Source organism: Centroberyx affinis, unplaced genomic scaffold (assembly GCF_046629955.1).
Source record: "Centroberyx affinis isolate AG114_WGS23_722 - 3 ecotype Tasmania unplaced genomic scaffold, CSIRO-AGI_Caff_v1 ptg001384l_1, whole genome shotgun sequence".
Classification (NCBI taxonomy): domain Eukaryota; kingdom Metazoa; phylum Chordata; class Actinopteri; order Beryciformes; family Berycidae; genus Centroberyx; species Centroberyx affinis.
Window position 1 is genome coordinate 113,813 of NW_027279867.1, and position 25,656 is coordinate 139,468.

At 40.5% G+C, this 25,656-nt stretch overlaps 2 protein-coding genes across 3 annotated transcripts; one reads left to right on the forward strand and one right to left on the reverse strand.

Annotated features, from left to right (window-relative positions):
- Positions 1-2,202: 2,202 nt before the first annotated feature.
- LOC139649614 (uncharacterized) lies at positions 2,203-14,435 on the reverse strand. Its single transcript, XM_071526076.1, has 11 exons — positions 14,300-14,435; positions 12,887-13,134; positions 12,181-12,298; positions 9,880-10,032; positions 9,393-9,587; positions 8,244-8,317; positions 7,534-7,731; positions 6,716-6,853; positions 6,500-6,589; positions 5,731-5,874; positions 2,203-5,076 (listed from the first exon to the last, which is right to left on the reverse strand). The coding sequence occupies exons 2-11, from the start codon at positions 13,124-13,126 to the stop codon at positions 4,948-4,950; spliced, it is 1,479 nt and encodes a 492-aa protein (XP_071382177.1). The 5' UTR covers positions 13,127-13,134; positions 14,300-14,435; the 3' UTR covers positions 2,203-4,947.
- A 2,748-nt stretch (positions 14,436-17,183) lies between these two features.
- On the forward strand, positions 17,184-21,267 carry cunh3orf38 (chromosome unknown C3orf38 homolog). Of its 2 annotated transcripts, none has more exons than XM_071526084.1 (4): positions 17,184-17,363; positions 17,950-18,139; positions 18,389-18,604; positions 20,254-21,267. In XM_071526084.1, exons 1-4 carry the CDS (start codon positions 17,237-17,239, stop codon positions 20,612-20,614), a joined length of 894 nt encoding a protein of 297 aa, XP_071382185.1. In that variant the 5' UTR covers positions 17,184-17,236; the 3' UTR covers positions 20,615-21,267. The 2 variants fall into 2 exon arrangements, with proteins under 2 accessions (XP_071382185.1, XP_071382186.1); XM_071526085.1 differs by having other exon boundaries at positions 17,950-18,134; positions 18,438-18,604.
- Positions 21,268-25,656: the final 4,389 nt, after the last annotated feature.

A 25,656-nucleotide genomic window follows, 5' to 3' on the forward strand; every position in this document is an offset into this window, starting at 1 on the left:
CTGCTCCAGCAGTTGGTATGAGACTTTGTTCTGAATATAAACATTAAATGCTTCTTTTTAAATTGATATTTAAGCAATATAAGATGTATTTACCCTACATAGTCGTCAGTTACATCACAGTTTGTTGGTTACATAAAATGCCTTACATGTCTCCAATTCCACCCTGAATCCAATCCTGATCATTATTGATCAATATTACCATCAAAACTATCCTCATCTCTGCCTTTGTGTTTTGAAAAGCACAGTAACATTTAAGCTTGATTAGAGGAAGGATTGGATTGCCCACTCCAAATCCCAATCTGACTGATCAAAATGTAATTTATCGGGTTTGAAAAACGCAATTTTCTGATTTAATCCAATCCAATTACTGAAATCTATCAGAAAAGTTTTGCAAAACGTGTCCAGGGGGAGAGAGACCATGGATTACTGTGGAAGTCAGTCCTCATTGCCGCTGTCTTGAGTGTTATGGTTGCTGTTGGCACATTAAGACCCCAGTCTGGCTGCCTCTTGTGGGTCACTGGAGGTGCAGTCATTGGTACAGGAGGTAGGGTAGAGGGAGGATCAGACAGGCCTGTGGGGAACCTTTGCTCACAGAGAGACACCTGGACTGGAGGTGCTCAGAATGCAGCGTGGCCCCACATCTGCTAAACCCTGATAGGCCAACAAAGCATCACTATAAACGGTTTCAGCATTGTCTCCGGGATAGAGATAGAGGTTACATTCTGCACATCTGAAGCTATGTTTTCTTCCCATAGTGAACTTATTATTATAGTCAAAAAGCGGAAAATACAAACCATATTATGTGTAATGATACGATATATGATATGATATGATGTGGTGAGCCCAGTGTTATTTTCACAGTGCAGGGGGCGGAGGATGTCAAAGCATATAGAATTTAAATAGGTTGCTGACGGTCGCATAGCAACAAAACGGTGCTGTTTGTGATGGCCAACTCATGTTTCTAAAAAAAAAAAATAAAAAAAAAATAGTAGTAGTTAATAATATTGAGTTAGGAATGAAATGTCATCTTTTTATAGTATTAATTGATGGAAACACCAGCACACTGCGTGTTGCCCTCTCTGCCTGGCACTAACAGCTGGGTGTGAATAACGTTTAATTGTAGTCTTCCAAATGCATCGTGCCCCACAGTGACAGCTCGGGTCTATCATTTTACAGACTGCTCATTAGACTTGTAAAAAGACTATTGGATATGTGGTGGTTGTCTCATCTTTGACATTTCACTCCTACAAGTTAGAATTATTATTTTTTTAATACTGTATACATCCACCAGAGCCTTGTTTGTGGGTTTTAGCACTGAATGGGCATTGGGAAGAAATTTTTAGCATTGTTTAGGCAATATGAGCTTCTTGGTCAGTGTTTTGGAGCCTCACTTAATCCTCTATTGATTTCATAGTCGGGATTGGGTTTGCCCTCCAGCCTTTAGTTACTTAGTCTTCTGGACATGGTGTAACCGCCTGAACCGGCTACTCAAATAGCCGTGACCAAGTAAGTCTGTCTCCATCCTCTGGCAATATTACACTGTACAGTATATGGACTATTCAGGCACTTTCATTATTGCCAAAACTGAATCACAAAGTGTTAGACTTTATGGCTTTTAAATGTAGATGAAGAAATGCACTGTACCTGATAATAGTATTTCAAAAGTACTCCTACCATGAATTCACTACTTTTGCTTTGAATTTCAAAGGTCTTTCTTTTTTATCATTTTTTTTCTCAATTTGTAATAGGAACAGGTGTTTCCCTACCTGGAATATTTGACATTAGTCATGTATGCATCATGTTATGTACATACATTCGAGATGGTCAGTCTGTTTAAAAAAACAGTATCTTTTTGATGTAATGTTTTTATGGGACTGTGCACTTAAACACATGCTTATTTATATGTATAAATGTTAATAGATTGGATTTGTAATGATAATGATGACTCCCTCTCTATTTTTCTTAAAGAAAAAGTAAATTTTGTTTCAATAAACAAATTATCAATCTAAGAACGTCTGCTGTCATGGATGATAGTCATAATATCACTGCATGAGAATTCGCCTTGCATCAATGTGTGTTAAGTTTTCAGTTGCACACCATTCACTTGCATACATGGTCATTCTGCAGTTTGGCATTTACAGGTGAGTTTGAGTTACATGCAATGAGATGATACAATGAAAGATGGTCAGCAGACACAGACCACAATATATGCTTTATTTTAGTTCATCATTGCATATTTTCCATTCACAAAAGTATTGCTTCATTGTCAGATCCAGGTAAGAGGCAAATAGAACGATTTCAGTCCCAAGTGTTCATTAAACAAGTTTTGCATCACACATTTTCCTGACAAAAAGAGATGAGGTAATTTTGGGAAAGAACAGGGATCATCAGAATGAATGAAACCTTACTACAGCTTTCTGTTCAAAACCATGTTAGTATCAGTCTCTGGCACAAGAGGTGAAGAAAGGTCTCCATCATTTGTCTTCAAAATCAGTTTTTCAATCTAGGAAATGTCTTTTCCTCTAAATTTGAGCATTGCAGACTATCGGAGTCCATGATCTTAAGTTTACTGATTATTCCAATCGGTTTGCTTTCTCAAATAATTGGAACTAAACTCTCAACACTAGAGTCAGTTCTTGCAGCATACACCTGTACTGATATGTAAAACAATTGTGTGTGACATCCTTACACTATAGGGAAATCTGATTGGGTCACATAGTTCTCCAACTATGACTAAACCTATCAAGAGAAGTAAATCAAATTCTGGGTGGATCGAGACTGAATTTTTTGGAATCTGAACAAATGTGGGAGTGCTGTTTCAAATATCTCATACTCTTTGGGTGACATAGACTAGTTATGGCTTTTCCAAAAGCATGTTCGCATTGGTTTTTTCTTGTCTTTATCTCAAGTCCAGGGAACAAAAATCTTAAGGGGTCCAACCTTTTCTCATGGCTGGGGTGGGGTGTGCATGGCATTAAACTTGTTCATGCAGGGTCAGAACAAGGCACTGGCAAGAGGACACAAAGGCAGTCCTGCTACAGGCCGGCGTTCTGGATCGGAGGGTGGTCCAGTATTGCATGCAGCAAATGCATTCCAGTCATTTCAGTGAGTTCAACCATTTCACTGCTTTGGTGCTTAACCTTGTGGCTTTACGGAAATGAAACCAAAGCTCACAGTCATGCGCATGACAAGGTATCTTTAACGCAGAATATGGATCATGAATTGAAGTTGTTCCGACTACAGAAAAAAAAAGACTACAGGTAACAAGATGCAGTAGATAGTGATGGCATGAAAGAACTTACTTTAAAGAGTACAGTTTGCACACACATTTCCCTTGCACCTGAGATAAGAAAATAATTGCATTGCGGGCGCAGAGGAATGCGCCTTCAGAGAGCGAAGGAGCTTTCCAAGAGTCCAGTATGCAACCTGCAGAGTTGTCTAGAACACAATAGAATACACTCCTATAACCTCACAAACAATTCAGTGAAATTAATGTATGAATGTGTACACTGAAGGGAAATATATTGAAGACAGAGTGTCTGCAAGGTTCATCAAGTTAAAATAAGAATTTTTGAGATCTTTTTACTGTAATGCCAGTTGAAATGAAAAGACCAATTTTGCAATTGAAAAAAAAAATTATACTAGTAGACCTATCATAATATAGGTCTGCATGTCTGCAATTTAAGACTTAAACTGCTATATTTAAGTGTATTCATAAGCTTGAGCTTGGGTAATATAATTTAAAATATTTTCAGAACCCACAGACACCCTGGAAGAAATAACTGGATAAATACAGCATATTATCCTTATATAGACAAATAGTGAACTTTTTTTTTTCTTTGTTTGAAAAAAGTACAAACGTGTCTCCACAGCATTCAAAGTTGATCATAAACATGCAAAGAAGTGTCTGAGTGCATCCCAACTGGGTACAGTATCAATAAATATTTCAATAATCCATTGTTTTACTATATTTTTTCTACTAAATATCTGTGCTAAAAACACAGCAGTAGCACTTTGCCAGCTTAAAATGGAAGACCCAGGTCAAAAAGTGGGGTAAACAACCATGTAGGTTCACATGGAGAGGGAGAGAGAGAGGGGAAGGGAATACAAGGGACCACTGAGAGTTCGGAATAAAAGCTGATCAAATGATTCCTCCTCGACACTTACAAGTCCCAGCGCTGCATTTGTCTGTGCTTCCTAAAAAAAAATACAGGCTTTTATATGGCTTGTCAAGGCAGAAAACCAGCGTGTCTGAATCAACCGAGGTACGACTTCACTCATCTGGGTCTGATCAAACGCTGTCTTCGAGTGCTGTCGGAAATATCGTAATTGCGACTCAACAAAGTGGTAAATTGGACTGGGAAGGTCAGGATTTTCTATGATTCCTGAGTTGCTGAGATGTGGCGTTTAGGGAGCGCAGAGTGTGGAAGCAGTGTTGATCATAAAAGAGATGTATTTTTTTTATTATATGTTACTGTCTAGCTTGCTATGTAAATAATTGTAGGTTTCTACTTTCAGTCTTTGCCTAACTTTTAGTTGCATATACAACAATATTTGGCTAATAAATTAATTAAAATAATACATAACATGCTTAATGTGCATTTTAGCCGCTTCTTTCTGCAGCTGCAGTTGTTGTCACTTCAAACCAAAAGCACTTGAATGTGTGACGAGTTGTATTTCCGGCTTCCAAACTCAGGAGCAGGAACTTACGAGGAGTCCTTAAAGGTAGCACAAGCCCACAAGAGGAGTTTGATTCGATGGCACAATGCTCGCCCCTCTCACCACTGGGATGCAAAGAGGTGAGCTTGATTTGCATAAAAGCATTTGCCTGGTTGAAGGCCAGTGCGCGGCAACCTTCTGGTTATAAACTAGATGCTGTGTGACAGAAAGGGAAAAGGTATAGAAATTGTATATATATATATGTGTGTGTGTGTGCGTGCACGTGTCTCAGTGGCTGCTGTTGCTGCTCCAGTCGTATGGGAGGTAGCTGACTTTGGTCTTCCCAGCAGAGAGAACACCCTGCAGGCTGGTCTTCTTAGGAGAGTCGCTCATGTGCTCCAGCACCCAGTTCAGCAGCTGGGAGAGAGAGAGGGGGTGGGAAGGGAGAAGACATACTGAGCTACTGCATATGATGGGGTTGAAGGTCAAATGAGTGTGTGATAGGGTTGAGGCAATATGTATTTTTCATTCCATGATATCATGATATTATCTCCATATTTTGCTGGGATATAAAATTTCATCAAGGGTTAGGGTTAGAAATCGGTCATAATGCCATGCTTTTATCATTTTAGATACCAAATGCTACATTGTCTCCTGCCAGTAGGTGGCAGCACCTGGATGCAGTATAGGTCAGAAACCTGCTGGCACTTTACCTTCCCTCAAGCATATCCTTCATGTCTGACTGCCCTACATCTCACATAGTGCATTAGGGCAAATTATTAATTATAAGACTATTTATGCTTGGATAAAACAAGATCGCTGACATCACACAGAAATAAGGGTCACAGAATTTGCTCTCTTAAGATGTGAAGGAAATAGGCTGGGCAAGTCTAAACATGGCCAAATACAACAAGGCTCCGGCTGAATAGTACTCCAACAAAAAAAACAAAAAAAAAAAACAGACAAAACCAGTCTATACACGGCTAACCCAAGAACTGCCAAACAGTTGCAGTAGCATTTATCTTTTGAGTTTCCCCTGGGAAAAGATACAACAGCTGGACTCAAAGCTACCTTCTCGTCGGTGCCTCCAAAATCAGCCTTGTACCACTTGAATATCTGACTGAGTCGCACTTCTCCTTTCCCAGAATCCACCATACAGCCATCGTCGTTCTCCAGGAAGGCCTCAGCTGCTGTGCGGAGCTGGCCGTCAATATCCTGACAGGGTGGAGGAGAACGGACAAGATTTTAGCCCATACAAGCTTCTCAGTATTATCACATACTGTATATTGTGCAATTAATGTAGAGCAGTCAAATTCATCTTCAGAACTGACCAGTTTGGGAAAAAAATCAGCTGTGTAAAGATATGCGTTATGAAAAATTAAAACTGTTTTTTTGTTAGTTTTATCAAATGAATATATCAATCCCTACACTCACCTACAGGTTATTTCCTTGATGATTTTCTAACACAATACGTGAGCACCCTCATCCATGCAAGTACAGCTTCATCAACTGTACATGCATGCACACAACTTTGTACAGCCATAGGCTTCATAGAAACCTACTGGGCTTGTTGGAGAACTGGATTGGTTATGTCTATATAAACTCCAGCTCTGTCAAGTTTTAACACTACAGAAGATAAAACGTCTGAGAACTCTGACAAAAAGCCATTATTTGGCTGTAGTTTAGTTATTGCATCAAATGGAAATTTCAGTTTTTGTTTTTTCGATTTTTAGTCTAATAATCATCTAGCCCTAACTCTCATCTACCAATGCCTGAAAACGAAACATGGATGTGGAGATGAGAAAAAAATATCAACCAAACCATTTTTTAATTCAATTACCTGTGGAGTGTAGGTTTTGATTGGTGGGCAGCCCTTTGCCCTACAGTTCAGGGCAAAATGAATGAGAGGCTCAGCATCTGGGAGAGCCACCTAGTGGACAATATGAGAATCAAATTTCAATACTGAACATTACATCAGTTATTACACAAAATGCAATATCAATGAATGAGTGAAATGTTCAGCTGCGATTAAATAAAAGGTCTTGAAGCTGAATACTTGTAGCCGTGGGTCTGTCTTGGAGAAGGGCCTTAAAAGCTGTGCGACGCCTTTTCTGTTCCCTCTCAGAACACCGTTCTCAATGTCCTGCAGTGTGAACACCTCTCCCCCAATCAGGTAGCTCACATAGTTGAAGAACTACAAAATGGGACAGACAAGACAGAAACAAATATGTTTCAACGTAGTGTCGTCCACTCTTGCTCAAGCACATCTAGATAAGCATCAGAAGTTATAACTGTCTAAAACACTGGTAGGATTCTGGGAAACTCCATGTGAACTTTGGGAAACACCGTAACGACTCTGGGTAATACTGTAAGGACTTTGGGTAATGCTGTAAGGACTTTGGGTAATGCTGTAAGGACTTTGGGTAATGCTGTAAGGACTTTGGGAAACACTGTATGGAAATCGGGAAACACTTCAAGAACTTTGGGTAATAACTTTAGGACTTTGGGTAATGACTTTGGGTAATACCTTTGGGTAATACCTTTAGGACTTTGGGAAACACTTCAAGGACTTTGGGTAATACCGTAAGGACTTTGGGTAATACTGTAAGGACTTTGAGAAACACTGTAAGGACTTTGGGAAACACTGTAAGGACTTTGGGAAACACTGTAAGGACTTTGGGAAACACTGTAAGGACTTGGGAAACACTTCAAGGACTTTGGGTAATAACGTACAGACTTTGGGAAACACTTCAAGGACTTTGGCCTTTGGGTAATACCGTAAGGACTTTGGGAAACACTTCAAGGACTTTGGGTAATACTGTAAGGACTTTGGGAAACACTGTAAGGACTTTGACTGGAGCTGTGCGGTCCTACCCGGTATCTCTGCCACATGTTGGTAGGGGCTCCCAGGCGGAGGTACCCATGGATGACCAAGGCATTGTAGATGTTGATGAAGAAGGCCAGCTTCTCCTCGCGGCTCAGTGACAGCAGCTCCACCCTCTGCAGCTGAACGGCCAGCTCGCAGTACCGCTCGAACACCGGGCTGACTGACATGCTCTTGTAGTCCACACACTGTGGAAGGAAGGAGAATGCACTTATTTTGTCCAAGTATACATGAACAGAAGAAAGTAAATTCCCGCACCCACAGTATCACCTCTGCATTGACTTATTTTTGTCAGTGTTTCAAGTCGTAAGATCGTAAGGTCTTGAGATGTCTGGGCAAATGCGAACATCTCATGTCTTCAGAAAGGTCTTATGACTGAAACACCGGGAAAAATAAATGAAAGCAGAGGCAAACCTGCGTGTTCAGGTATTTACTTTTTCTATGGACATAAGTCTATAAACTTCAGGGGAACCGATTCCCTGCACCACAAAGGAGAACGCAGTGGTGTTCATGTTATTTTCCATTTATCTCAAATATATACAGTATGTATATACATGACACACACATACCTAATATACATACATGCAAACACACACACACACATGCATGCCACAGACTCATACATAACACACACACACACACACACACACACTCAAACACACTCAGTGAGTCAGAAGTCATGAGTCAACGATGACATTACCTTGCCATCAGCAGAGAGATGCTCAGAGAACAATTTCAGAATCATCTCCCTCAAAACAGAAGACAGCTCAGCAGCTGAGAGAGAGAGAGACAGAGTTAAAGGCTTGAAATGTGCAATAGTTTCTCCTCGTAAAACAAACCAACATCTATATGAATGGTAAGAACCACTCTGTTAGAACAGATCGAAGACCTTGACTATGCAATGGATTGTTATAGTTCATATGGGTCAGCAACAAGCAGCGATAGAATAAGGCCATGAAAAGCAGAAAAATCAACAAATTGCATAGGGAATAGCCTAACCTAAAAAATGAGATCATTATGAGGGAAAATCATACCCCTGAGAAAAGAGAGTGTTCAAGATAAATTCAAGAGGAAAATGCACAGGCATAATCACACATACACACATCCACTTAGAAAAGCCGTGATTATAATCACCTCTCTGTAGTACAGCGGGGATTAGCTTGTTAGTTAGCCTCCAGAGGAGAATGAGCATTCACTAACAAACAGAATACAGATATACAGAGCTATGCAATATTTCTCACCACCACAGAACAAAGCTGTTTGACATTATAAAGACCATATCAAGTCAACAGCAAAGACGGAACAGTGGTTAGAAATAGGGTTTGACTGATATGTATTTATGTATGTAGGTTTTAGCGATACCAATATTTCTGGGTTGAAGCTGCCAATGATATTGCTGATATTTTGCTTTGGTATGTAATATCCCAAGTATTTATTGTTACATACTCATGCATACTTGTGTGGTATCCAATCAAAATGCTGAATTAGAACAAATTCAGAATTTCCATTTCCATAGACAACCAGTGTAGTGTTGATCAGCTAACTGCATCATATCCATTATATTGGAAGTGGAAGACTTTAACTGAATAATATCCAATTTTTAATGAAAGGCCATTATCAGCCTGATATATCAGTCTAACTCCACTTCTCACCACCACAAAACAAAGCTCTTTGACACAATACAGAACCCCCAGCAAGGCTTAATCTCCCAAAAGACCATACCAAGCCAGCAGCAAAGAAGGAACAGGAGTTAGAAAATTTTGAGTGACACCAGACGAGGGGAACCTGGAAGGCGGCTGGGGGAGGGGGGGGGGGTCTCCCATCTCAGCCTGGCCCAGTCCTGACCTACCCTGGAGGGGGTTGCAGGCTGCCGTCTGTCCTGTGTTGAGGGCTGAATGAGGGTCATGCTCCAGCAGCCTGTACAGTGTGTTCCCAGTGTCTTTGCCCTCTCCAAATTGGCCGTCCTGCTGCCCAGTGCCGTGCACACTGACCATGTACTTCTTCTGCAACAGTGCTTGGCCAGTCTCATTGGCCTCGGCCGTGGCTGGCACACACAGAGCCACAGTGAACAATTGGCAGATCAGTGTTTGATAAGACTTGTCTGTTCTAGTTTTATCTCTATACGAATGAGGATGCTTCGAGTTTCCAATAAGTGTCCACTAAAGAAGCCCCACAACTTCTACAAAATCAAACTACCACAACACAGAAAGTACATAAAGCTACGGTAAAATAATCTAGGCAATCCCAATAAAACTGTAAAATCAAAAAGGCACATTTTGAATTTAGATTTTTCGATTCTAGCCTATTTTACGGCAAATTCTACAGCCTTTACTTACCCATGCCTTTCTCTTTCTGCAACCAGCCAACCAGCTGAGTGCCTGAGAAGCTCTTTTTGTACAAACTCAGCCCCCTCCTATGACAGGCAATCACACTGCCCTGTTTGAGGTCCTCTACCAGGCCGGCCAACTCGTCCCTCTCACACATAAACTCTGCGAGGGCAGGAATATGCCAAGCCACACATACAAACACAGAAACACACATGTACAAAGTCACATGTAAGAAAGACTATGTGCAATGATTCAGTCGATAAATGAAGATATTGTGTCTGCATTTCATTAAAATATTTATATGTAACTTGCCACAGAATATCGCAGAAACCCTGTTTTTCTAACTGCAGATTTCTGACAGGTGACCCATGGAATAGGATTATTTTCCCCATGGAAAACTGGAGGAACTATTGTAGTTAGGTTTGACACAATAACAGGTCCAGAATTCCTTAACAAGTCCTTAATAACATGTCAACAGCCTATGGTGCTCCTTTCATCTGAGTCAAGTGTTCCACTAAAAATCTCTTTCATCTCCCCAGCTTGTACAAAATGCGGCTGCCAGGATTTAAACTGGTACAAACAGATGGAATCACATCACCCCAGTTCTGGCATCTCTTTGGTTCCCTGTTAGGTTTAGAACTGATTTTAACAGTTTACAGATCACTTTTAAAGCACAGTTAGGTCCCAAGCTACACTATATGACAGAGAATACCAATGTCATTTAGAGTTATAGCTGATTTACTACTGTCTACGCCTTGTTTACATTTACATATTCCACATAATGAAATGAACTGCTTTCCTGGTAACAAAGATACCCTAAATAAAAAGACATGAATTTGACAATAAGGTTTGTACGGCGACATGTTTTGAGGGATTATTTCCTCTCTCCGCCACTTCCATCTCTTCCTGTGGGTGTCAGGTGATTGACAGTAAGCAGGGCATAACATACTGCAGCACTGATATCAAAACACCCAACTCGGGCACAATGAAACATTGAAAAAACAGAGACTTTGACAAAATGTAATTAAGGCTTCATATTTACTGTGATGGATTATCTAGCTTGGGCGATTTTCAAGTCTGTGGAAGTTGTTTTTTATACTGTACAGGAATGAATGGCAGATAATAGCTTCTTCTGAAGGGAGGAAAACGAGCCCTGATATCTCCAACTATGCTGACTGTATGCAGACACCAGCAGGAATTGTGAGGGGCAACCTAGAACATTGACGCAAAAAAACAAAAACAAAAAAGAAAACAAACACCAGTATTATCCTTTAAATCCCTATGGGCCTGTATGAAACCTTAGATCCTTGTTCCAAAGTCTTGGCTGAAGACTTCTGTGACCTTCTAGTACTAATACTGCTGCTACCACTACTGCTGCCAATGATGATGCTTCTACTACTACATCAAGTGTAGGACTGAAATAGAATATTTCTCCACAAACAGCTATGTGAATTCCCTTTCTGACAGTTTGCTTCTACAGTAGGGAGCTGAATAACAAACACACATAATAAAGTAGAGTGAAGTAGAGGCCTGATGCTGCTGGGCTCATCCAGAGTATCAAGTGTCCTGTATCAACTGTCTGTCCTGGCAATGGTGACAGGAGATGGGCACACACACACGCATGAGCAAACACACACACGCTAGCACACACACATATACACACACCTGCTGGCACCCAAACAAAACAAAGTCTGTTACCCCTGATTTTTCTTGGCTCAGCACAAAAACCTTGAAACAAAGATGACTAGGCAGACCTTTCACATACAGCCCAGCTGACTTCGGTTCACTCTTACTTGGGATGTTTAATGGAAAGAATATGTTTTCAACCGTAGTGTCTGTTACTTGGGAAAGTTTATAGGTCACACGAAGGCCGTTGCCACACCGACTTGGTTTAGAGAAGTTATTTCAAACCCTGGAGCAGTTTCCCCCTTAGTTTGGTTCGTTTCGCCATATGAGAACACAGCAATCCAAACCAATCAGACCAAGAGCTTGTTGAGTAGGAGATTTCTCTGTATGTTTCCAAACCAACACCTGACCTTCATTTGCAGTGATCCACCCCAACTACAGGAAGCATTGTGTATTATGGGTTAAACACACCATGAATTATGGATTAAGAACGGGTTTCACCATGCAAAAACGTTTTTCCTGCACCAATTTCCATTGACTGACCGCTCCCATGTGGCTTTGGTTCATAAATTATGGGTGCTTGACATTTAGCATTGTGAAACATAATCAATTTAATGTATAAAAGCAAAAAAAAAATTCCCTGATTTGGACCGAAGGAAACGGAAAGAGCCCTAAACCTCTCACCTCCATCAGCCTCCCCGCCTGCGTCTTCTGTCTGGTTTTCCTCTGGCAGTGGCGGAGCATCTGCTGGAAGAGGCTCCTCCTTCACCAGACGCACCAACCTCTCAAGCTCCTCAGGAGCCTGAGGTGAAACACACCAACACACACACACACACACACACATGGACGGGTAAGTGACAAAACTCTTCACACCAGTTCTCTTAAACCCCATGCAGACTGCAATTTCATCCATCTTTTGCGTTTATTATACACAAGATTGTGCAATGTGATCCGAGGTAGAGTCTTGTGCAAGTTGAAGCTGTCCTTCAACGACGAGGTGACATCATACGTCAGCTGCCGACCCGCAGTTTCGAAATGGTGTCACAAACGCAAAAACAAGCACTAATAACTGTTTTATGCAAAGTAACACTGAGTAGGTGTGGCTTTTGAGACTACATATAAGAAAGTAGCTGCCATTCCATTTTAAGAGTTGGGATCACAAATTGACTTCTGTGATGAAAATAGTTCATTTTGTTTGATTTTATTTTACCTGTACTTGACAGCAGGTATTTCCTTGTTGGTGACGACAGACTTCTGAGAAATCAGAGTCCATCGTCAAACCCTGAGTTCCCAAGTAATATTTACCAGATGAAAGCTATGGTGAACGGTATTTTCTAGTAGTATTTAAGACTTGAAAGCAGTCGTGTCATTAGGTGTGTCCCCTCCTCACCAGTTTCTGCAGGTCATCATTCCCCCCGATGTGAATGCCGTTGAAGAAGATCTGAGGAACTGTGCTGCGTCCCGTCAGCTCCTTCACCCTGGACCTCAGCTCCGGGTGCCTGCCCACGTCCACGTCGCATACCAGCACACCCAGATGCCCCAGGGTGGCCTTAGCCTGCACGCAGTGGGGGCAACCCTGGATAGAGTACACTGTTACCCGGCCCAGAGCACTGCTCTCAAACTCCTCCATCTACAGCTCTGGAAAGACAAGCAGGTGGAGAATGTTTTTTTTTTTATCCAGAGAAATTTGACTGAGCTCCAAACTCTTGCCAAGCAATGTCAAACAGTTAGTTACCAAAACTTCCTTCCTGCTCAGTTCTGTTCATTTCCTTGTATCGGTTAGTGGTTGATTTCTTGGGAAGTTAGCCAATGCCTACCTAGTTCCTCATTCATCTTAACACAGCTTTGTGCTAGCACTAGCAGGCAGTCAATATTAGTCACTCCTTATTAAGGAATGACTCAGGTTTCTGACTGTTTACACTCAGGCCAAACCACACCCCCATGTTGATAACAACCTGCAAACTTTGATCATGGTCTAGTCCTGACCTCTACACTGCTTGACTTATACTCTTATTTAACGTTACCAGAAACAATAGGCTATATAGAAACATACACACAAATATGTTTTACTTAAGGTTCATTGGAACTGTGCTGAAATAGAGTTATTGTACTGTAGCTAGAGGCTATAAGTCAAATTCCATTCAAAAGTCTGTCAATTTAAAATGTCCTTGCTTATAAACAAAGGTATTCACCCCATAACATATGACTTAAAACATTTTCTAATTCTTTAAGGGCCCTTCTGCAATTCGGCATACATATTATCCACTGAGCAGCACTTATTTCAATAAAATTTGAACTTTTAGAATTGGCTTACACTTTTCGCTGCCACCCACAACTGTGTATTTTGGTGGGAGAAGATTGTGCGCATAACAAGCAAACCAGTTCCAAAAGTTGAGCTTTTACTAAAATGAATTGCTGCTTGGTGTGTTGTATATATGCCGAATTTAAGTATGCCGCCTATTGATTAATATACAGTCATTAGTCCTATTTTCCGAGGTATACACCGTTACTGATAAGCAAGGAAACATACATTTGCCCGATTTTTGAATGGAGTTTGGGGATTATGTACTCTCCGAGAGAACGGTTCGTCGCGAAGCTATGGTTATTGTTTTCATTAACTGTAACTGGACAGCAATATAGGATACAAAATTGACAATAACGACAAGTAACACATTATCATAGTATAGCGGCATAACAACACTATTTAGATTTAAGTGGACTAGTCTAAGACATGGTGCTTCGCTGCTAACTAACGTTAACGTTAGAAGCTAATGTTAATGTAATGTGGATGTCATAACGTTACCTTTAATTCAGACTCCCTTGCTAGACTCGGGCGCACAATATCAAATCCAAGAGACAATCCTCTTAATCCCCTTAATTAAAACATGTTTGTTAATAAATGTGTTGGATATGATGTGTTAGGCTAACTGAGAGCTCGCCCATCCTGCAAAGACAACTGCACTGCACATCACTGGCAGCTAGGCAGGCTAGCTATCTATCTTGTCTCTTGATGCCTTCATGTGCTGCTCGTAAACTCTGCTTCCCAGAATACTATTTGTCGCATTTGTAGCATTCAAAGGAGTATATAAAAGGAGAGCTCAAAAGGCGTTTTAAAAAACAGAATGGTAAAATATATGACGAGTAGATAAAATTAGGAAACACCGAGGTAGAAAAAGACCGAGTTAGGCTGTAGGCCCACACTGTAGCCAGATGTCCAATTTCTCCATTTAAGGATTTATTTTTCATCATCTAACTGCTCTCCGAAATTGCAGAGATTATGAAATTATGATGAAAATTATATGGTGTGGCAATGAATCAGTTTTCATATCAGTTGAAGGTGTAAGATTTGTACTGGATGACCTTGTGACAGGTGGGTTACAGTGAAATAATACCACTTTCACCACTGCTTACACCATTTATAATCACAACAATAATCTTTCTTGCTCCAAAAAAACAATGTTAAAAATGAAAATTACAATAATGAACTCCCACAGTGAGTGAGAGTTTATCAATCAATTATTACAAGTTGTAAAATTAATGTGTCGTTGCAAAAGCCAAGTAGCACTACAAATGTTGGCCTTTACTGTTCAATATACCATCCTCAATCAGTGGGATTACCAAGGTGGATAGTTACAGTGATGGGGCTTTTTTTTCTAGTTTTCTTTTGCAATATTCTTATTTCTATTACATTTTTCTTGCAGTATTCTGTTACTATTTGCTGCTGATAATTTCTACACAGGCAAAAAAGAGAAGGCTAGTAGGGTGAAGCACAAAAACTGTATTGTTTCTTCCTGAGAGGAAACCTAACCATTCAGATGAGTTGAGAAATCACTTTGTCTGTTGTAACTACAGCCTCTTGTGGTGGGGGAGGGGAGTGGGTTCAACAGTCTGTAGCTTAATCTTTCTCATAGGTGCCTTGACTAAAAAGTTAACCATTGACACTGTTTCAATGTTTGTTTCCTAAATTAGAGTGTTTGTTCAGGTTTGTTATTTACTCAATGACTTGGAAGAAACAGCAGTTCTAGTTTGGGAAACCAAAGCAGTTGTGACTACTCAAAAAGACCGATTTGCATCCAGGGGAATTCATTGGTAATTTTCAGTTTAATTAGCCTAAAATTATTATCTGAGCAAGCCTACTTTGTTAGATATTACACATTTCTATGCAATTTCTCAAGTCTTTCAGCATGGATACAAATCAACTTGCTTAAAGGATAAGGCTGGTGTTTTTTTGCATTTCTTACCGTCAACAATGATTTTGTTTTGCCAACAAGTCTCGTCCATGTAGCCGGTGCCCAATGAAGCCATGTCCCAGCAGCCATAGAACTCCATTGTATTAAAAAAACGATTAAAAACACATCAAAGAGGGGGGGAATGGAGTGGACGAGAGGAGGGAGCAAGGGGAAGGTCATTTGAGACAGTTTATTTGCTACTCCATCATGTTGCTCTGGGCAACATATTTCATCATCGCGATGCACCGGTCCGGCCGACTTTTTCCTCAAACAACTTAATAAGCCGGCTGTAAACACGTTTTCGATCTCACGAAAGTAGTTCCATAGCACCGAAAATAGTCCCCGGCGTAATGAAGAATTTGTTCCCATTTGAATTTGATTTGGTAATAACTACAATAGCCTGACTTTTCATGGTAACAGTTAGTGATTTTTAAAATGTAAACTATGTCTTTGTGAGCTGTATTTAAAGGTTTTTAGCTTACAATTGGAGCCAATGACTTCCGGATTGATGGCTAAAAACTGTACATGGGAAGTCAGAAAGTAACGGGAGTAGAGCAAACGCATTGTTGATTTTGTTATTTTCATAGGATTTGTTGACGGTAAGCAATGCATTAAAAAACACCAGCCTTATCCTTTAATGGTGATGATTATTAATCCATTGCTTGCAATACTGCAAGAAGCAGATACCTTTATGGTCCAGCCTCCAATATCTCTGAAGTGTCAAACAGGACTCCCTCCACAACTCCATTCCCCTCCTGGAGGAGACAAGGGGGGGAATGGAGTGGACAAGAGGAGGGAGCAAGGGGAAGGTCATTTGAGACAGTTTATTTGCTACTCCATCATCAAAAATGGATACAGCGCAAAATATACTCGTATTAACCTGAAGGTACTGACTGTAATGTCACAAGTTAGAAAATATAACAGACTGTAACAGTAACTGTAATTTATGTTAACTGTTGTATGAGCTGGTAATTCCCCTGCCATGTTTCTTCAAGATTTGTCAATTATGTCACAGGGCAAAAGGAGGAATGATTTTTGGAGCTTTGGGATGCACCCCTGCACTTGGGAATTCTTGATATATGGGACCCAAAATCAGCACAGACTCCTCAGCATGTGAAGTTCTTTTAGTCATAGAGATTGGCAACCTTGTTCCCCTGCAGACCTGAGATTGATTTCTATATCTGTGCAAAATAAATAAGACCAATTTATTGTTAACACAAAAATATTATCTCACCTGTTGTTAATGGTAAAATATTATAACCTTTTTCTCATAATGAGCTGAAATAACCATGCAGCTAGAAACTAAGCCGCTTGGGTTGTTCAAGTGCAGCCCAAGCTTTAACTGGAATATTTCCCACAGCACCTGAAGGCAGCATTTCTGGTGCGTCTGTTAGCATTACGCGGAACCATTTACCCCGGATATTTGTTGCTGTCCGGACGATTCTTCCAGCAGGACACGAATGGACGAAGTGGAGCTTAAATGTTGAAATCTGTGTTTTGTGGTGTTGAAGATGCCAGGACTGTCCGATACAGAGCGCAGTGGATGTAAAAAGATGCTAAGCGTACTTCCAAAAAGCGACTTACTTTCACTTAGCGACACGGTTACGAATAAATTGATAGCAGTGGAGAATGTCACAGGTATGCTTACCAACATTAACGTTACCAGCTAGCAAAACAGTATCGTTAGCTCCGATACATGACATGCTCTCGTATGGAGAGACATCACGCCAAGTAAAAAACTCAAGTTTATGTTGCCTTGTGTATCAGCAAACATACATTCCTGGTAGAACATGAACCTAAAAGCTTTTAGGAATCGTTGTTCAATTCGGCATAGCTCCAGTGTACCCAGCAGCACATATTCCACTTCCCACTTTCGTTTCACCAAAATACACCCTGGTGGGCGGTAGCGAGCAGTGTGAACCAATTCTAAAAGTTTTATTGAAATAAGCTGGTGCTCGATGAATTATATATGCCGAATTTATTAGAGGACACCAACGATTCAGAAGAGGTCTTATTCATGTATCTACCAGCTAACGTTACATACCGCTGCCGATAAGCAAAGAATGCATTGCCAGTTTTTTAAATAGAGTTTGGCATGACTTTCTCTCCAAGTAAGAGAACCAGCAAACGGTTTTTCTCCGCTGTATTTTGTCACCGCAAATTGAATGGCATAATGTTCAAATAACGAGCTAATCAATCTCGTTGTATTTATCTGTTACTATAGAAGCTATGGAAGCAATTCTGTCCTACACTAAAGATGCTGAGGAGCTCCTGAAAAGGAAGAAGGTGCAGCGTGACATCATATTCAAGTACCTGGCCAAAGAGGGCGTGGTCATGCCCCCCAACAGCGAGAAACACCAGCTGGTGAAAAGGACATTGGAGTTTTGGTCGTCTGGGAAGGAAAAGACAGTAAGGTCACATATTAACATGTTTGCTTGTATGGAGAGAATGTCACTATAAAGACTATCTAAGATGTTTTAATCTTTTTTGTTGTCAAATTACATATCTTCTAAAGACATGTTCTGAAATGCAAGGATCCACCAGGAAATTCGGCATACAAGTGATCCACCAAGTAGCTCATATTTTAATAAAATCTAAATTTTCCCATGTTCCATGTGACTCGTTAAAGGAAAATGGGGTCCATGCAAACTCCTCATATTAAGGCCAGCTAGACGCTCTGAAGCCTCTATAATAATTTCTCCTTCCTTTCAGGTATCGGCTGACCAAAGCCTAGGATTTGACCCGCTGGCCCTTGGCCAGCAGTTCTGCCAGTGGTTCTTCCAGCTCCTGAACAGCCAGAACCCCTCGATGGGCCAGCAGCCTCAGGACTGGGGACCGCAGCACTTCTGGCCAGATGTAAAGCTGCGCCTGCTGTCTAGGTAATAATGTCACTAACAGTTTGATGGAGACACAGTTTAAACAAAGCTTTGTTGTTTTTTTATTAAGTATCACTACTATCATGGGACTGCTACTGCTGATGTGTAGTGTGTTTGTTTCTTGTTGTCCACAGTAGTTTTGTATCATGCGGGGGACTGTGGCTCGGTCTCCATCCATTCATGTGTCCGCCCGTCCGTCACACTTGATATCACAGACACCGCTCATCAGGTTTCAACAAAACTTTGGGAAATGATGCATCTCACCAATGCATTCTGGCATTTTCACAATTACATTGATTGTCCCAGGGGAGGCGCTACAATTACTGCTTGAAATAAAAAAACAAATTAGAAAAACAGCACTCGGCAAAATCGGCATCAATAGTAATTAAATCTCTGGAGAAAATCAAAAAGGACCCACATCATCGTCCTGTGTATGTTTGTTGTATTCTACACAACAAATTGCCTCAACGAAGATGATATTTAAATTTTCTAATCTCATTTCATCTGTTATCAGAGTTGTTTCCTGTTTAAGACTGTAAAAGATTATTTGCTTAACCTTGTATTTTATTGCATCACCACTCAGTCATCTTGTTAGGCAAACAACACTGCAATCCAACCAAAGCCACGGCACACAAACGGATCAGTGTTTATGGCAATGTGCCGTATTTGTAGAAATGATTGCAGCGTTATGAGAATGCTATGAACATGAAGTGCAGGCAAGATAAGGCACATGCTAGACTATATGTATACTATGTGACTGTCAGACAAGCAACACATCAACACATTTTTTCAGTGAAGAAAAATAATTCCTATTTTGTCATTGATGCTCATACAGTTTTAAAGTGTGCAGGTACAAAAAAGAAGAACACTGACATTTCAGTTCAATGGCATTTCTGCCTCTGAAAGCTTGTTCCTCATTTACAATATTACTGATGTTTTTGAATACAGCCGTATCCAAGTGTGTTCCAGTACACACATACCGTTATGATCCTCTGTACCATCATTTTTCACCCAATTGTTAGTTGAGACATCTGAATATAATCTCATATGTAATGTGCCGATGTTTCACCACCTTCCAAGCTGCAGATCATTTGTGTTTTTGTAGGACCAAAGTCTGTAAGATCTCTTAAAATAATTATTTGAAGAGAAAAGGATCTGCTGACAATGGTGTTGTGGCTGATGCAACGTGCAAGGCAGGAGACAAAGTTCCTCAATTAATCTTCTTATGCAATGCTAAAATGAAGGGAAAGGCATAGTTTGAATTAGATTGTTTTCATGGAAACAAATGTTACAAAATAAAACTGATGCAAAAGTAAAACATGAATTCAACACGATTGGCCAGTTTCTTATTCAATGCTTTTGAAGAGCCTACAAAATGTGTACTCTGTAATGGATGTGATTTAAAATTTAGCACAGTACAATACCTTAGTAAAAACATACTTAAGTAGAAGTATACTTGCTGACTTTAAAAAATACTTACAAAAGTACAAGTACACAAAAAGCTACTCATTTGCAGTAATAAGAACGCATTTAATTTACTTCCACTTTTGATCAAATGGCAGTGTCAGAGTGTAACTATGTTTCTGTTAAAACTGGAAAAACCTGGGCAAAACCCACCTCTGATGACATAGCTGTGTGTTCTTCTCTCTCAGCGCTGACAGCCAGCAGATGGAGGAGTTCCAGGGTGCAGAGCTGGTCAGCCTGCGTCTCCTGGCCCTGGCCCGGGACGAGCGCCTGCTGCTCAGCCCCAGCATGGAGCCGCGCGGCCTCAGAGCGCTGGCCTCGCCCCACGGCCTGGTGCTGGTGGCCGTGGCCGGGACCATCCACAGAGACGCGGCCTGCCTGGGGGTCTACGAGCAAATCTTCGGCCTCATCCGCTCCCCGCTGGACAACAGCTGGAAGATCAAGTTCGTCAACTTGAAGATCAGAGGGCAGGACGCTCTGGGCGGGGCGGAGGTGGCAGCGCCCGCCCTAACCTGCGACTCCAGTGAGCTGCAGCTTCTCTGCAGATGATAATGATGGTGAAGATGATAGTGATTTTTTTTAATCTTTATTTATGTCGGGAAAGTCTGCTGAACATGCTCTCCCTTTTCCAGCAACGCCCTACTTCACATTCATAGTTATACACACTTGGTACACTAGTGCAGTGCCCGCTCAAAACATGCCTCGGAACGGGCCAATTGCTTGGCCTCTGGTATTGCTGCTTGCAGCTTTCTCGAGAACCGCTCATCCAAACAACACACTCGACACTGCACCTTAGGTCCCCAGCAATACACCCGCCAAGTGTGAAGTAGATCGGACGAACGGTTCTCGAGATATGCGAAGGACACACAAACGCACACACACACATACAGAGAGATTCCTTGCTTTATAGTATGATGATTATTGATGTAATGTAAAAGCATGAAAAAAAAAATCCTTTTAATGTTTTTTTTTTTTATTCAAAAAACATCCATTTTAATTTTGCATTTTAATTTGCCATGATATTTTGGGGGGCTTGCTTTAAATGTACATTGATGTGAAATATGTTGCAGTTTGGTGGCCTATGCCTTATATGTGGATAATGGTTTTGAATTTTGTATCTTTCAAATGTCAATACAGATATGTTCTTGACATACTCTTGTAAATATGTAACCTGGTAAATACAAAGATTTATACTGATACTTGAGTGCACTTTCATTGGTTATGAATTGCTGTTTGCATAGAAATAGTTGTGTGTCTTGATCACATGACAATGCAAAGCTAATTAAAATTGTTTAGGAACATAATCTAAGAGTGTTGTGTTGCCACTGGGTGAGCAAAGGTCAGGCCCAGTACATTTGTAGTAACTGTGTCTCATTTATGTACTGTATCCCCCCCACCATCATAGGCTGGTGAGTGGTGAACAGTTCAACATTTTCCCTTTTCAGGTTGTTTGATTTGATTATCGGAGGAGGCTGAAAACTATTCAATATTTCACAAGAAAAAAGCAAAAATTTGAGAAAAATCAGAAATAGACATGATAATTAATTTATATAGAGGAAATATGTTTTTTTCCTATACCATAAATCATCTTGTGACCACCCAAAATTATCTTGTGACCCCGCGGGGGGGCCTAACCCCCAGGCTGAGAGCCACTGTCTTATATAATAGTCAAACATGCTAACAATTTGCAGCAACACATGGAAGGCTCCAAAAGTATCTGAAAAGTGATGCCTCTTAAATGTTTTGGCTTTGGATGTGAAATGTCTTCCTACTTTCTTCACCATTTCACAGAGTTTCTTCCCTCCACTGAATTTAATAAGACAATTTGTTGGGAAAAATAATTAATGTCATCCATCTCAAAGCTCTGTAGCAGGAGAATGGAGCTTACAGGCTGATTATACAGATAAGTGTGAAGAATGTTGCATGCTGAAAACTCTTGTTGAGCCAAAGCCAGTGAAAAGTACTTTGTTTGCAGGCTCCAGCAGAGGGCAACCATAGACTGAGAGAAAACATCTTCACCAGCCAGCTAACCAGAGACTGTCCTGGGCTTGTTGACCTGGCCTGAACCTGGCGGTAGTTCTTCAAATTATTGAACTAGGGTTCAATATGAAGGGAGGGTTTTTGAAGGGCCATACTGACATTTTTGGATTGAAGCTGCTGATAGCTGATATTTTATGCCAATATTCAAAATCTTTAAACGTAACCATTTTCATGCTCAAAAAAGAAAAAGGAAAAAGCCTCTGAAACAGCATTCAGACCATCACAGGACACTAAAACTCTCCATACTAATGAGATTCTTTTAGGTGGGTCAGCAGCTCCTTAAGGCAGTGAGGCAGGTTTCACTGCAGGTTTTACAGACTGAAGCTGTGGAGTAAAATCCTCCCACACCACACTGGGATGATTCCTCTGGTCAGACATCTGATATAAAAATCATCAGAAGTGGATCACTGGCTGATATCTGATTTATAATAAAAGGCCAATATGATATATGGACTGGAGAACCACAGCAGCCCAGATCTCCAGAGGGCAGGGGGTTCGGCCTCATCTGCTATGGAAGATGGATGACCAGGAAGATCAGGATGATGAGGATCAGAATCCAGGAGGCCGGAGAGGATCCAGGGTCTTCATCGTTAACGTGAAACCCCAGCAAACGATGGCTCCTAAAATCCAATGACAGGCCTTGACTCCATAGACTTTGACAATACAGCAGCCTAGCTTCGCTTCAGCTGCATGATAAAGCATTTTCACTGATATATATTTCATGCTATACAGTATACGTCTCCCAACAGGTTAAAAGCATCCACAACAATCTTAAGTTTCACAAGCTCCAAATTGACTTCTCATTAATGATGTGGCTCTGTTTTTCCATTGATTCAACTCTGTCATCCTCTGTTAGTCAGGGCATGGGCTGTGGCGGGGCACCGAATACGCTAGAATGACTCTGTGGCTTTGGTGGGAAATGTTACATGTGGGAAATTATTCTTGGCAGCCCCTTCAAAGGCCCCTGGAATAGTTAATATCTCTGACTGTAAGGGTCGGAGCCACTTGGCCCTTTGTGCTTTACTGGGCCATAGTTGTGGTGAGGGGAAACCACTGCAGCAATTGATCTCAGCCTGTTCACCTCTCAGAAAGAATAATAACAAGCTGCTTGCCTTCTGTCTTTATGGCACTTGGCTTCCCTGCGTTTTTAATAAGCGGTTTGGCCACGGGCGCAGCTCTGACGCACGGGTTCAAAAATACCGCTGCAGTGGCGTCTGGTGATGGTTTTGAATCCGGAGGGTTTTTTTTTTTTCCCACTCCTCTAATAGGGAAGTGTGTTTCTCATAAAGAAACATGCTAAACCTTGGATCCATGGGTCTTAGAAATAGCTTATGGGTGGTGAACCGTGGAAACTGCTGCTTTAATTGTCAAAACAATTTTTTTCCTGTCGTGTGTGACAGAGATGGGATGGATCAGCCTCATTAGTTATCAAAGATTACTTCATCAAACACTTAGCCATTTTACACTCTCTGACAATCTGATGGATTTACAGATCCATTAATGCCAGAATGTATTTTTCAAATGGTCTATAGCAACGGTTCTCAAAGTGGGGTCTGGGGACACCCAGGGGTCCATGAGGGGGTTCCAGGGGGTCCCAGCAAAATGATGAATAGTTCAATTTCACTATTACTTAATTCAATAGAAATGATCCCAACTAGAGAATGTACCGTATAAAAGTGACAAAAATTATAGCTTCACCCTCACCACTCCCAACTCCCAATTTACAACGCAGATTACATATGACTGGCAGGTTACACAATTCAATATTAGATCAATAACAACAAAAATCTTCCTATATGGTTTTCTGGGATTAAATCTTATCAAATGAGGGCCCAGGGCCTAATATGTGTCTATTTGGGGGTATGTGACATGAAAACATTTGAGAACCACTGATCTATACTGTGATTGGTTCAAACTGGGTCACAATTTTATATATTTTTATATACTTTTTTCATAATTATACAATATACACTATATATCACCGTACGCAGAAACACATACAACACACATATATACTCCATGTATACAGTATATATATATACACACACACACATACACACATACACATCCATACATGTATACATATGTGCATAATACATATACATAAACTACCAGTCAAAGGTTTGGACACACCTGATTGAATGAAATATGTTTTTCATTTTCTTAAAGCCATTTTGATCTAAAGGCTTATGCTTAAATGCTTGAAATTTGTTTCAACAAATTAATATAAAAGTTGCCAATGTATGAATTTATTTCCAAAGCCTTAGGGCGGCTACTTTAAAGAAGCTAAAATATAAGATAGTTTTGATTTGTTTAACACTTTTTTGGTACCTGCATAATTCCATTTTTGTTATTTCATAGTTTTGATGTCTTTACTACTATTCTAATTATTTGTGTATCCAAACTTTTGACTGGTAGTGTACACACACATACATTCCGTATATATGCTCCACATACACACTTATATACACTTCATATACAGTATACACGCTTGAATATACACCATCTACAACAAATGACATATTTATACAAAATAAAATGCTATTAATGTGTGAATAAAGATTTTGTCTTTACTTAGTGATCATGATGCTTCTGTAAAGAGACCAGAAGAGGGCAGACAAGCTTCACCAGAGAAAAGACAGACTTTGATCCCTGGCCAAAAACAAACAAAAAAAAACCCTTTTAGGCTAACACTATTACGTGAGGAAACTCATCAATTTCTAAGTACAACCTGAGTGAGTTGATGTTACCAGGCAATTTCTTGCAGGCCATGGCCATGAACAAAACAGTAAATTTTAGAGTTTGAATTGTCCTCCATTAAAGTAATAGGGCTCTAAAAGAGAGACACGTTAAACTATTGCCTTTCATAGGCGCAATAGCACGTATTTCAGAAGTTATTGAAGTGTCAGTAATTTATTGATGCCTGTGAAGGTGTCAGAGACAGCTTTAAGGCGATACTCTCTGCAGTCAGACCATAAAAAAAAAAAACGGTATTTATGAATGGGAGGAGAATCAATCAATAGGCAATGATATTTCTCCTGGTGACAAAATATGTTAGAGGAGAATTCAATCAAAGTTTGAGTTGTTTTGTCATTTTGTTGGACTTGCCCTCCAACCCAGCAGTGTTTCATAAACCAGCCTCCCTGTGAAAGCCGCACTAAAACTCCACACAGAAACAACCTCATAACCAGAGGAGGGAATGAGGTCAGCAGCGTGTTGGCATCCGTAGACGGATGTTTGATGTTAAAGCCACAATCCACGATTCTCTACCCTTATGCTTTAGCTTTCGGAGGGGAGGGGTTACCTATTTATTTTCTGTTCGGATCATGGAGCGGAGCAAGCATGCAAATCCTAATACACAAGGCCATAATGCTGCCTGACACGTGGTTATTTATTGGGATTTGATTGTATCACTCTTATTTCACAATTTGGTCTGCATACTTTAACACAGCTGTTTCTGAGATATTTTATGTTAATTTTGACAACTAAATCAAACTTCTGAGTGTCTATTTTTTTTTACTTCTGTCTGCTTTATATAAACCCAAGAAGAA